General features: G+C 40.9%; 1 protein-coding gene across 1 annotated transcript in view; it reads left to right on the top strand.

The window, feature by feature from the left end:
• The first annotated feature begins 7,945 nt into the window (after positions 1 to 7,945).
• HEMGN (hemogen) overlaps positions 7,946 to 12,252 on the top strand; it is an 8,003-nt gene continuing 3,696 nt past the window's right edge. The window contains exons 1-2 of the mRNA XM_012638263.1: positions 7,946 to 8,024; positions 9,768 to 9,861. Coding sequence (XP_012493717.1) covers positions 7,946 to 8,024; positions 9,768 to 9,861 — 173 coding nt within the window. The remainder of the gene's footprint in view (positions 8,025 to 9,767; positions 9,862 to 12,252) is intronic.

The following is a 12,252-nucleotide window of genomic DNA, read 5'->3' as shown; positions in this document are numbered from 1 at the left end:
ACCGTAAAGGATGTTGTAAAGACTAAATGAGTTATTATATGTAAAGTGCTTAGAACAGTGCCTGGGATATGGTAAGCAAGTACTTAATAAATATTGGCTATTATTATTATTGTTTTTGTGACATAAAAATGAAAAAACACTATTATAAAGTGAAAAAAGTATGTAACACTATTATATACATATAGAACTTCTTAATTTTCCTAATTCTACTTGTTGACTGATGCCAGAATCATTCCAAGACAGTTATGAATAAAGACAATTATAGCCAAAGGATGAACAACGCGATATCCTCATCTTTCCAATCCCATGGTAGCAGCATTAAGCGTTCCATCTCTACTCTCAGAACATTTAGAAATATTCATGGTAAAATAATCATACTGTATTATATTCTAAGTGCGGATTTAATTGTTGTCTCTCACCCTCAATTAGACTGTGAGTTCCTTGAAGGAAAGGACTCCTGTTTGGTTTCTCTGTCTCCAACTCTTAGCAAAGGGTTTGGAAAGAAATAAATTCCCCATTAATGTTTGCTGAATAAATGCAATAGAAAAGACGTGTATATATGAACAATAAAATAAAAAATATTATGTGATATTTACCATAAAATATGCTCAAATCAAGTGTGATTATAGCTCAGAAAGGAGACAGCACATCTAGGCAGGAAAAGGCAGTAGAACAGAATGGTTAAATCTTTGAACTTTAGAGTCAGGTAGACTTGGTTTTAAGCCCTAACTCTGCCACTTAGGAGCTTACGTGACCTAGGGATATAACCTAACCTCTTTAAACAATAAGTTTCCTTATTAGTAAAGTGTGAATAATATTAATCAGAAGAATTAAATGAGATAATGCATGTAAAATGTCAGCTGGCCATTATGAGTTTGCAGAGTGGTTAATATCTCATCATGTTGCCATCATCATCATCATCATCATCATCAAAGGCTTTGTGATGCTGGCACTCAATATCTGGATGCACAAACACAGAGCAGAGCACTGAACACCCAGATGTTATGAAGAAAGGTACTGCGGGTGTTAGAAAGAGTCAAGGCAACACAGGGAGGGCACGTGGCACTATTTAATTGGAACCTTGGATAGTTTCAGCAAAGTAATGGGAGAGAACGTTGGGAAATTGGCCTTAAATGCCAGACTGTGAAATTTAGTCTTTATTCTGCAGACAGCACTGAGACTTTACAGGATCTTAAACAGGCGAGTGACTAGTTCAGAGCCAGCTGTAGGGGGAACGCTCTGGCCATTTGTGTAGGATGGACTGGGGGGGCAGAGGGGCAATGGAAGCAGATTGGCCACTTAGGAAGCTTTTCCAATGACAAGCTGAGACCCCCTCTGGGATGGGGGTGTGGAAAAGGAAAAGAGGGGATGGGATGAGCACGTGGGAAACTCTGGGAAGAATGAACTGGCAGAGCCGCATCCAGCTGGATGCGAGAGACAAAGTGAAGAGGCAGAATCAGCGATAATTCTGAAGGTTCAGAACTGCACGGCTAGGAGCGTGGTACTGCTGTCCTAGCAGAAATAAAGCACAGGGGAGCCTAGTTTTAGGGGAAGATAAATTTGCTTTTAGTCATGCTAAGTTTGAGGTGCAGTGGGATATCCAGGTAATAAATGATAACCCAGAAACACATGAAAATGTGATCTTAGAACTTGGACGTATTTATTTAGAAGATATCTGCATAGAGGTAGTATCTAAAAGTACACACTTGGATCAGCTGTCTTAGGGTGAGCGTATAAAGTCAAAAGGATCAGGGACTCTCGGAAAATACTTCCCAGATCTAGGGGAGGGAAAGAGAAGCCTGAGAACAAGGATGAGGAGGTGGGAGAGAAAGGGGAAGAACACACCATCACAGAAGCCAAGAGCAAAGCGAGTTTTAAGGAGGATAGAAGTGTCTGGGGGGAATCCTGAACTGCAGAGAGGTCACAAAGAAAGGACTGAGAAGGGACCACTGGGTTTGGTTGTTAGGAACCATTGATGACTTATCAGAGAATAATATGGGAAACAAAAAACTAGACTGCAGATACAAAGGAAGGAGCGGTGTCGGGGGGAAAGGAGGTATTGAGAATACATTATTGGTTCCAGAAGTTCAGGAATGAAAGGACAGAGGTATGTGGTGATGCCAGGTGGGAGCGGAATTGTTCTTCCCCAGATAAATGACCACTCACCAATGTTTATGCAGAGATACTTATTTATCTATATTTTAAGAGAAGGCAAAATTGGTTGGAGGAGGCTAGAAGAGGGACTTCGAAACAAACTAAATTGAAAGTCAGGCTAGAGCTATCCTAAAGTTATAGGATATGTTATCTGTATGTGTACAGCAGCGTCTGTTTGAGCAGACAGAACTCATTTATCATGCATCAACAGACTGAGAGAGGGAAACAAGAAACTTTCCTTCCTCACTTAGGAAAACAAAGTGTGACCCATTCTTTGAAAAGTGTCCAAAAGCTTTGAAAAAGTCTTTCAGCAAGGAAGGAGTGCTAAGACAAATAAGTGTACAATGTCTTCCCTTCCTTGACTTTTCCACTAAAATGTATTTTAGGAAAATGTCCAGGTGCCTTATTAGAATACTCTGGTAATACTGTTAATACTGCCCAAGTGTATGGGACTTACCTCTGCACAGTGCTTTTCATTTTATAAAAAGCTCTCATGGTCTTTTTTATGCTCACAGAACTCCTGTGAGGTTATTTCTTTTCTCTATTTTACAAGGGAAGAAACTGAGGATCAGAAAGAATTAAGTGATTTTCCCCAGATTATCCAGCCAGCAAATGGCAGAGCCCTGTACCCCTTGCTGTTTCAGTACCCGCTTTCAAATACCACTCACGTGGTCTTCACCGTGCACTCTCGCTGCAGTACGACAAACCAAAGTGGAGCAGGACTCTCACTTCCCTGGTACGCGAGGCTCTATAATTCTATCAAGATAGCCTAGAATGACATTAGCTTTGGGGCATTTTGGAGCATGGCCTGAGCTGTCTTTCCTGTGCTCCCTTTTCACCTCCATCATAAAAGGTCCTAATGCAGAAGTTCTTAGCAGTGTGTTCCCTTCCCTCCTACGTTCGCCTGCTTCAATCAGGCCTCTGAAAGGCATGGACAAGGCCTGCTCCAGATGGCTGGAGGCAGGAAAGCACTCTCTGCCTTAATACCTACTTTGCTGTAGTAGTAGGAAGAGTGTCTTGGAGGCTGACGGCCCAGATTCCAGGCTCAAACTACCAGTCTAGCTTTGTGGTCTTAGTTATGTCACTCAATACATTGAGCACCAGTTTCTTGATCTGGAAAATGAGAATAATAATATCTACTTTATAAGTCTGCTACAAGGATCCAGTGAAGCACTTGTGAAAGTAGGGCCCTGTGCTGAGTTTAATTTTCTACTGTAGTTGTCCTGAAATTCTTAATAATTCTTAATAATTTTTTCATTTTGCACTGGGCCCCAGCAAATTATATATCTGATTTTGCCTATATTCCCTTGGCCAAATCACTTAACCTCTCTGGACCCCAGGGTCTATAATTAATTGATTTGAATTGTTAGGAAATCAATTGTTAGGACAATTCTCAACCCTTCCTCTACTTTGCCTTTAGCAAAATTTGACACAGTTGATCAGTCCCTCCTCCTTGAAACATTTTTTTCCCCCGGCTTTCAGGACACTGTACTTTGCTGGTTTTCCTCTGCCTCCCAGGCTGCTCCTTCACTGTTTTATCCCTAGTCTGCTAACACATCCAGAACTAAACCCCTGATCATCTCCTCCAAGCCTGCTCCTCCCGGTCTTCCTCATCTGTTAATGCCAACTCCCTCCGTCCAGTTGCTCATACCAAACCTTTATCTTTGCTTCATCTTGCACCCCATATACAACCCCATATACAATTTAATCCAGAATCTGACCACCACTTCACCACCTCCATCATCCAAGCCTTGATCATCTCTCACCTGGATCGTTACAATATCCTTCTGATTATTCTCTTTGCGTCCACCTCCTCCCCTGTCTCACATGGTAGCCAGAATAACTCCTTTTTTTTTGTTTTTTTGAGACAGGGTCTTGCTCTGTTGCCGGTACTAGAGTGCAGTGGCGTCATCATAGCTCACTGCAACCTCCAACTCCTGGGCTCAAGGGATCCTTCATCCTCAGCCTCACAAGTAGCTGGGACTACAGGCATGCACCACCATGCCCAGCTAATTTTTTAAATTTTTTGTAGAAACAGGGTCTCGCTATGTTGCCCAGGCTGGTCTCAAACTCCTTGGCTCAAGCAATCCTCCCGCCTCAGCCTCCCAAAGTGCTAGGATTGCAGGCATTAGCCACCACGCCTGGCCTTCAGATTAACTCCTTAAACACATAAGTCAGATCGCATCACTCCTTTGTCCAAAACCATGCCATGACTACCCATCTCACTCAGAGCAGAAATCCTGCAAGGGGCAATAGGCTACCTCTCTGAACCCACCTCCTTGCCACACCCCCTCCTCAGGCCATTTGCTGGTGCCCCTCTGCCTGGAATGCCCTTCCACGTGCCAGCATGGGTCATCTAACCCCTCACCTCCTTTGGTTCTGCCCACCTGTCACCCTATCAGTCAAGCCTTCCCTGACCACACTATTTATAATAGCAGCCACCATCAATCTCACCCTCACTCCTCATCCTATTATTTCTGGCTCAGTTTTCTCCAAAGCAGTTATCACCGTCTGACACATTATATATTTTGTTGCTTACTGTTTATCTCTCCCCATTAAAATGTAGGCTTCCTAAAGGCAGGGACTTTGGCCTTTAACTACTGTATGTCCAGCACATAGGGCAGGGCTGGACACAGAATGAATGACAGTGGAAAGAGCTCTGGCACAGATGAAGGTATCACTAAGTTGTAGCAGCATCAACCCCTCTGAGCGTGTAAAGTCCCTTCCCAGGCTGCATGGCCATGCATCTGGCCCTGCATGCAGGGAGCGATGGCCATTATGGGGACTCCTGTGGGCCAGGCCTCCCGGTATATCACACTGTGGGGACAGAAAGGTGAACCAGGAGCCATAACTGCCCTTTAAGAGTTTGTGGCCTAGAGGGAGGTTTTGTGTATATATGAAAATAACTCTAGAACAAGGCAGCATTTGTTAAAAAATAGCTGGCCTTAAAGCCTAAAGTCTCACATTCTGGTAACTAGAGTTTTCTACAGAGAAAAGCCATGAACTATGGCCTGTAAACTTACTGTGTGGCTATTTCTGTCTAAAATTCCTGCTCTGGCCTGTTTATCACGCCAGAGACACCTTGCCTGACTTCCAATCTAGTTTGCTCCAAGTGTCTCCACTGGCCCCCTCCACCCAATATTACCCTCAATTTACTGTTATCTTGAGATCCGCCCTCTTAAAGTCCTTCCACACTCTGCTTCTAGACACAGAGAACATGGGGCAAGGCGGAATCAACTTAGGAAGGTTGTCACAGGATATAAAGAATCTAAATATTATTTCCTTACAATAAAGGTATATATCTCTCACCTCGTGAGCCTACAGTACACAGATGTCAGGGACTATGCCGTCCATCTCTGTAGCCCGACAGCCTTGCTCTATGTGGCACAGAGTGTGCAGTCAGTAACATTTGCTGAATTGTTGAACTGAAGTTGTAAGCTCTGAGTAAGGATAAGTCTATTGAAGAAGTACCTCTGCGTCCTCTGAAGGTGTCCCAGAAGGATTCTATAGGGTTATTTTATTAAACTATCATAATGTAAGAAATGATCTAACTAGTAAGAATCAAAACGTACCAAATAAAAGGACCAATATTTAAAATGCCAGTTTAAGTTATAAAACATTATTATTTTATCATTGTTAAATTTACTCTAATTTGAGTTCTTTAAACCCCATATCTGAAAATATAAAGTTTCAAGAGATAAACTATAAAGAATACCTGCCATTCCATACAGGATTCCTTTGATAACCCTGAGGTTATCTGAATTTTTAGATGTAGAGATTTACTTAGGAGAAAGACTGGGGAACTGAGAAAGACAAAGCTAAGCTTTAAGAACTGGTAATTAAAAACCAGGTTCAATTTTAGTGGCAGGTTCTTGGGTGTTTTATCAGTCTCAGTACTTTTCAGTGTGTTTGAAAACTGTTTCTCTCATATGTTCACACCATACATACATTTTCATACCCAGGCAAAGTCAAGCATAAAAAAAGGTGACCCATCTCATAATCTGTAAAAGGTGCTGCTGGCAATAAGTATATAAAATAGGGAGAGGGACTAATGGTTTCGGGCTCTTCCAGTTCTAACGCCTTAAGACTCCATGGAAGTACGGGGCTCCTATTCACGTTATATCGGTTTTTATAAAGGATTCCCTTCAGATTTTGTTTCTTTAGTGCGTGTAAACTATGATTTGGTTTACCAAAACTCTGGTTCCTACATTTTAATTATTAATAAAAGCAGCTAACGTTTATTAAGCAAGTTCAATGTGCTAGGCACATATAAAAGGCCTTATATGGATGATCTGACTTAATCATCCCAGTCTCCTTATGAAGTAGATACCAAGATTGTCTCCATGTTATAGAGAGGTAAACTGGCTCCAAGGCAATTTAACTTGCCTAAGGTCACTGAATTAGGGAATGGTCACATTGCAATTCAAACTCTTCAATTCAATCTGACTGGAGAGGCTGGGCGTGGTGGCTCACACCTGTAATCCTAGCACTCTGGGAAGCTGAGGCAGGAGGATCGTCAGGAGTTCGAGACCAGCTCTGAGCAAGAGCGAGACCCCGTCTCTACTAAAAAATAGAAAGAAATTAGCCGGATAACTAAAAATATATAGAAAAAATTAGCTGGGCATGGTGGCGCATGCCTGCAGTCCCAGCTACTTGGGAGGCTGAGGCAGGAGGATCGCTTGAGCCTGGGAGTTTGAGGTTGCTGTGAGCTAGGCTGTTGCCACGGCACTCTACCCCAGGCAACAGAGTGAAAGTCTGTCTCGAAAAAAACAAAACAAAACAACAATCTTGACTGGAGAACACATATGTTAATCCTGTGTCTCCCAGACTGGCTCCCTGTATCCAGGGTGCTCAGTGTTTCTTCCTTAGTTGAACCATGGTCCTGTGTGCCTCCTTGGGGTGACTGATTGGAGAGAGAACGGTTCCTTTGATTTCAGCTTAATTTCTGGGACATAATGTCATGAAATTTTCATTAAGAAATGCCTTTTGACCTTCCCCTGGAAGAGTAACAATGGATTTCACTAGGTATCTCTTGTCACTTGTGAATAACTAGGTGAGCAAAAAGGGTGCAAATTTACTTTGAATTTCTAATTTGACTCTTAATGTCTATTACCTAACAGCATAAACAGAAAGACTTTACATTATTTTGCAACAGATTAAGGTGAAAAAAAAAAGCCACATACAGGAAAACAATGTAAGATTAATTTCACATATATATAGCACACTTCCTAATTTCCACATCCATTATTTTCACTTTCACAAGAACTGTGTGAAATAGGCAAGACAGGAATTATTTACCCATTTTGCAACTGAGGAAAGAGAGTCACAGAAAAGGAAGGTGACTTGCCTTGGGCCACTGAGCTGGTTGGAGCCTAGACACAGTGTTCTTTCTACACTAGTGTTCTTTCTACACATCTCCTTTGGAAAAAAGAAACATTGGATCCACATATTTCCTGGCAGATAGACCCAGATGACTGCTGAACCGGAGGCTGTGCCCTGCCGGGCTGTGGCCGGGGGTGCTCCCTGTATAAATTAGCAACCTATGCTAGAGGTTGCTAGCACTAGCCATTTCCCCTACTCACACCTGTGCAGCGTGATAAAGAAAATAGAATTAGCCTGCAGTAGTGGTCCAACCAGATAAAACTTTTAGGCGGGAAGTCAAGCAACAGGCAAACTTGCGTGTGTGTATATGTGTGTGTTTTTTTAAGTGTTGGTTGTTTTCGATATTTTAAAAAAGCCTTTTGGCTGCTTGTGGAAGTCAGACCAAGTAGCAGGAAGGCATTGCAGCAAGATGGATTTGGGAAAGGACAGATCTCATCTGAAGCACCATCAGACATCTGATCTTCATCAAGAAGAGAACCATACTCCAGGTAATGAAGGAGACCTTAAGAGGTGGTGGCTGTTGGGAAGAGTTGGGGCTATGATTATTTGCCTCTTCTTTAAGAATCTGGCCAAAAAATAAAACAGTATAGTTGAGTACGTTCATATAACTTTAGGTGGGAAGAACTAGGGCTGTATAACTACCTGAGGTGCCTTTTAGTGCTAAGATTCTAATAAGCCAGAGAAACATAAGGTAATAATAAATAAATTGTTAATAAGAAATATACTTAAATGAAAGATAATGAAAATACCCAATACTGGATGGTTGTGGTAAAACAAGTATACCCATGCACATCTATGGTAGTGTAAATTTGGTATAACTTTTGGAAAAAGGTCTGGCCATATGTAGCAAGAACTATAATACTGCTTATTCTTTGACTCACTAATCTCAGTCCTTGGATCTGGCTAAAGCAGCATTCTCAAAGTATTTTGCAGAATCCTGGGCCTTGAGATACACTAAGACAGTGTTTTAAAACTCTCTTGTTCCATGTAACTCATTGGCATTCTGATGAACCCCTTCTCAGAATAAAGAATTTTAAATATATAAAATTAAATACATAGGACTACAAAGTAAACAGATACAATTATCAACCTTAAAAATAGTGATATAGTAATATATGTGCTTATTTGTAGATGTGTTAAACAACAAGACCCAGTGCTGGGTCTAATAATCATTGTATCAAATCAAATAAATCATAACCAAGAAATGACACTTTAAGGTATCTGCAATGACTGTAATCGATAAAAAAAAATCCGTGATTTTTTTTTGGTGACAAAGTCACACACTGCTTAAACTACTATGGTTTGATACCTACATTCATAATTGAAGGAAATGGTAATTTTAATTAGAGATTGGTAAAAATAAAGATATAATTCTTTTCACCAGCAAGATCCCGTGTCATAAGGACAAAAGGTACAGTGGTCCACGGGGAATGCTCTATCTTTTGGAGGTCCCAGTGCAGATTTGCATCATGCACAGGCTCTAAGAGGTGCTACATCAAAGACCCATTAACTTTTCTCAAATTTGAATGGCAGTAGAACCTTTTTTGATAATATCCTTAATTTTCCAAAGAACATGAAAAAATACGATCCTAAGGAAAAAAATTCAAAAGAAAAAAAGCTATATGCAATGAATATGTTTATAATAAATTGATATACAAAGGAAAAAGTAACTGGCAACAACCTAAATGCTCAATACAGGTAGAATGACTGGGCAAATGAGAATACATCAACTAGATTAAGTATCATACCATCATTAAAATTATAATTATGAAAACTGTCTCACGGAAAATAGTTCTGATATAATGTTAGGTTAAAAAAAGATAAAATTGTGGTACCCTATATTACAACTTTGTGTAATATAGGGACTCTATGGAAATGAGGAATAAAATGAAAACAGGTTAACATGTTAAAGATTATAGAACATGGCTGACTTTTTCCATTATCTGTACAACATGTAAAAAATATTTTAAAGGAATTAATAGGTTGGTAGCACACTTATGTGTAAATAAATACTATGGACCTTCTCATTCAAAAATGTTTACTGAACGTCTGCCACCAGGCCTCCTCTAGACATACAAGGATTATAAGAATGGGTAAGATACCGTCCTTGTCCTCAAAAAGCTAGGAGAAAAACCTAGCACAGGGATTCTGCCACTTGGCTGTAGGATCCTTTTACTGATAAATGGCATAGTTCATCCCTTTCTCTAATAACTTTCATTTTGATCCTACAGAAGTCATTGGAAGTTGGAATTTGCGAAACAGAGAACAACTCAGAAAAAGAAAAGCCGAATCACAAGAAAATCAAACTTCACAATGGCTCTTTGGGTATGGTATCATCACAAGGGAAAAGGAACTAATATTTATTGAGCATATGTTACATGTCAAGTGGGGCTGTGCACTTTTACACACTGTATTTTATCTTTCCAACAATTCTGTAAATTGGGCATCATTAGCCCTATTCTACCAAAAAAAAAAAAAGGAAACTAAATCTCCAATGGGTTAAATCTGTTGCCTAAAATCACATAGCTATTAAGTGGTAGGAACAGAATTTTATCCCTGGTCTCTTTTAATTAAAGCAGCAGGCCACTGAATTATATTGTAGAGAAGCCAGGCATTGAGCTACTATGGTAATATAAACATTACAAACATCTTGTTGTTGGGAGTGGGAAACATCACTGAGAAAGCTCCAAGATTGTTCTCGGAGCTTCCTGTTAGTAAAATTCTTATTGAATGGGTGTGATTAACTCTCCATGAAGTAACCCAAAATGTCTGTAAATGAGTGACAGAGTTTGGGGATTTCTGAGTCTCCAAAGTCACCTGCATGTAAACTCAGGGAGGGAGTATGAACATGATTATACATTAGGCAGCATCAAATTACACCCATCTAGAATATGACTGCGACAGCTGGGGACTTGCTTGTTTGGAAAAGGGAGCCCAAAGAGCCAAAAGCACAGCATCCTCCTAAGCCCAAGTTTCTCAGTCCACTGTGGACGCCACAGGACAATTGTTTGTTTTGGGAGGCTGTCTTGCGCATTGTTGTTGCTTTGTAGCATTTTCTGGCCTCTAGATGCCAATAGCACCTCCTTCCCCAGGTGTGACAACCAAAACGTCTTCGGACATTGCCAAATGTCTTCTGGAATAGGGTGGGGGTAAGGTGGGCAAAATCACCCCCAGTGATTTACGCAAAGCACTCTTCTTAAGAAAGGGCATTTCCCAGTCCTCCAACTCCCACTACGGACTGAATACTGTCTGTTCTGCTACAACAGATGTTTCTAGAACACCAATTAGCTCACATATGATTGGTAAATAGGAGAATGATGTTGGTATAAATGTGGGAGTTGTGTGGTTCATGATTTTTCCTAGTTAAAAAAGGCCAGAATAGGGGGAATAGAATTTAAACCTATAAAGAAAAAGCCTCGGCTTGGCTGCTGTAGAGGCAGGACCCTTTCCAGCCCGTATCCAGGGTTCCCTCCCCAGAGAGGCACAACACCAGCCTGGCAGAGCTCTCTACCACTGCCTCCTGTGCTCAACTTCAAGGCAGCCCTGCTGGCTCGGAGCTCAGGTCTCAGTGTTTCATCTGAGAACCTGCAGTTACACTGTTGCTTTTTTGCATTTTTACTATCCCCTGAGGCAGCCTCTAGCCAGTGCAAGCTGCCTGTCTGTACCATCCAAGTTGTCTCCCCCGGTATCAATTATTGTTTTGCTAGTGTTAAAAGGATGCATAGATTTTGAATTGTTTGTCTCAAGCCTATTCTCCCCTCTCCCCTCCCTGCCCGTAACCACTGTTACTATTTCATGCATGATTTTGCAGAAAGTGAGGTTTTTTCAGGAATACATACATCATTTTATAGCAGAAACTTCTGTATTTGGGTCCTGTGGCGGGTGACTGTTGAAGATTATCCAATTAGTCCCCTGAATTCCATACCCGCTAAGCAACCTTTACTTGGCTTCCCAAGTACTTACCTACAGAGAGAGTACATTTGTTTGCCAGCCCAGGTATTCTCTACTGTGAGACTCGTATTTCTCACTGTTAATTTAAAAACTGGTCTTTAGGTTTATACATCAGTCTCTTTAAGCCTGGTTAAGGAGCTGATAAATGGAGCTAGTCTCAGTGTGCTAACAGAATTGGTTTTCCAGCTTGCTGGGCCAAGGGGACAAGGCTGAGAATTCACTGAAGTAATTGACACCTCGGCGAGTCTCTTGGCAGCTGGCTGGACTTGCTCTGGTGACACAGCTCTATACATCTGAGGGCCATGTTCTCTTTTCTCACTGAAACACACTGCGCATGGTGAAACCTTAGTAGTTTCAGAGAGAAGCAACAGAATGTATGGTGATGGGCCCAGCTGTTAAAGCCAGAATGACTAAATTTGAAGCCTGTCTGTCCTACTTCCTAGGCATTGACCTTGGGCAAGTTACTCAACTTCTCTGTGCCTCAGTTTTGTCATCTGCAAAATGGAGATAAGAGTATCTACCTCATAGGTTTATGGGAAGATTATATGAGATGACAGAATAAATAAATTACTTAAAACAGTGCTCGACATTTAGGAAGCACTATAAGTGTTTCCTATATTAATAACTAGCATACTAATTTGTATTTGAATAATTCATTCATGTAAGTTATTATATGTAATTCTTATAACCAACACATGAAGTTGGGAAGATATTATTTACCCTATTTTACCAATAGGGAAACCAAGGTACAGAGAGTTTAAATGA

The sequence above is a fragment of the Propithecus coquereli genome, unplaced genomic scaffold (genome assembly GCF_000956105.1).
Source record: "Propithecus coquereli isolate 6110/MARCELLA unplaced genomic scaffold, Pcoq_1.0 Scaffold128, whole genome shotgun sequence".
Classification (NCBI taxonomy): Eukaryota; Metazoa; Chordata; class Mammalia; order Primates; family Indriidae; genus Propithecus; species Propithecus coquereli.
This window is presented reverse-complemented; position numbering and strand designations above follow the sequence as displayed.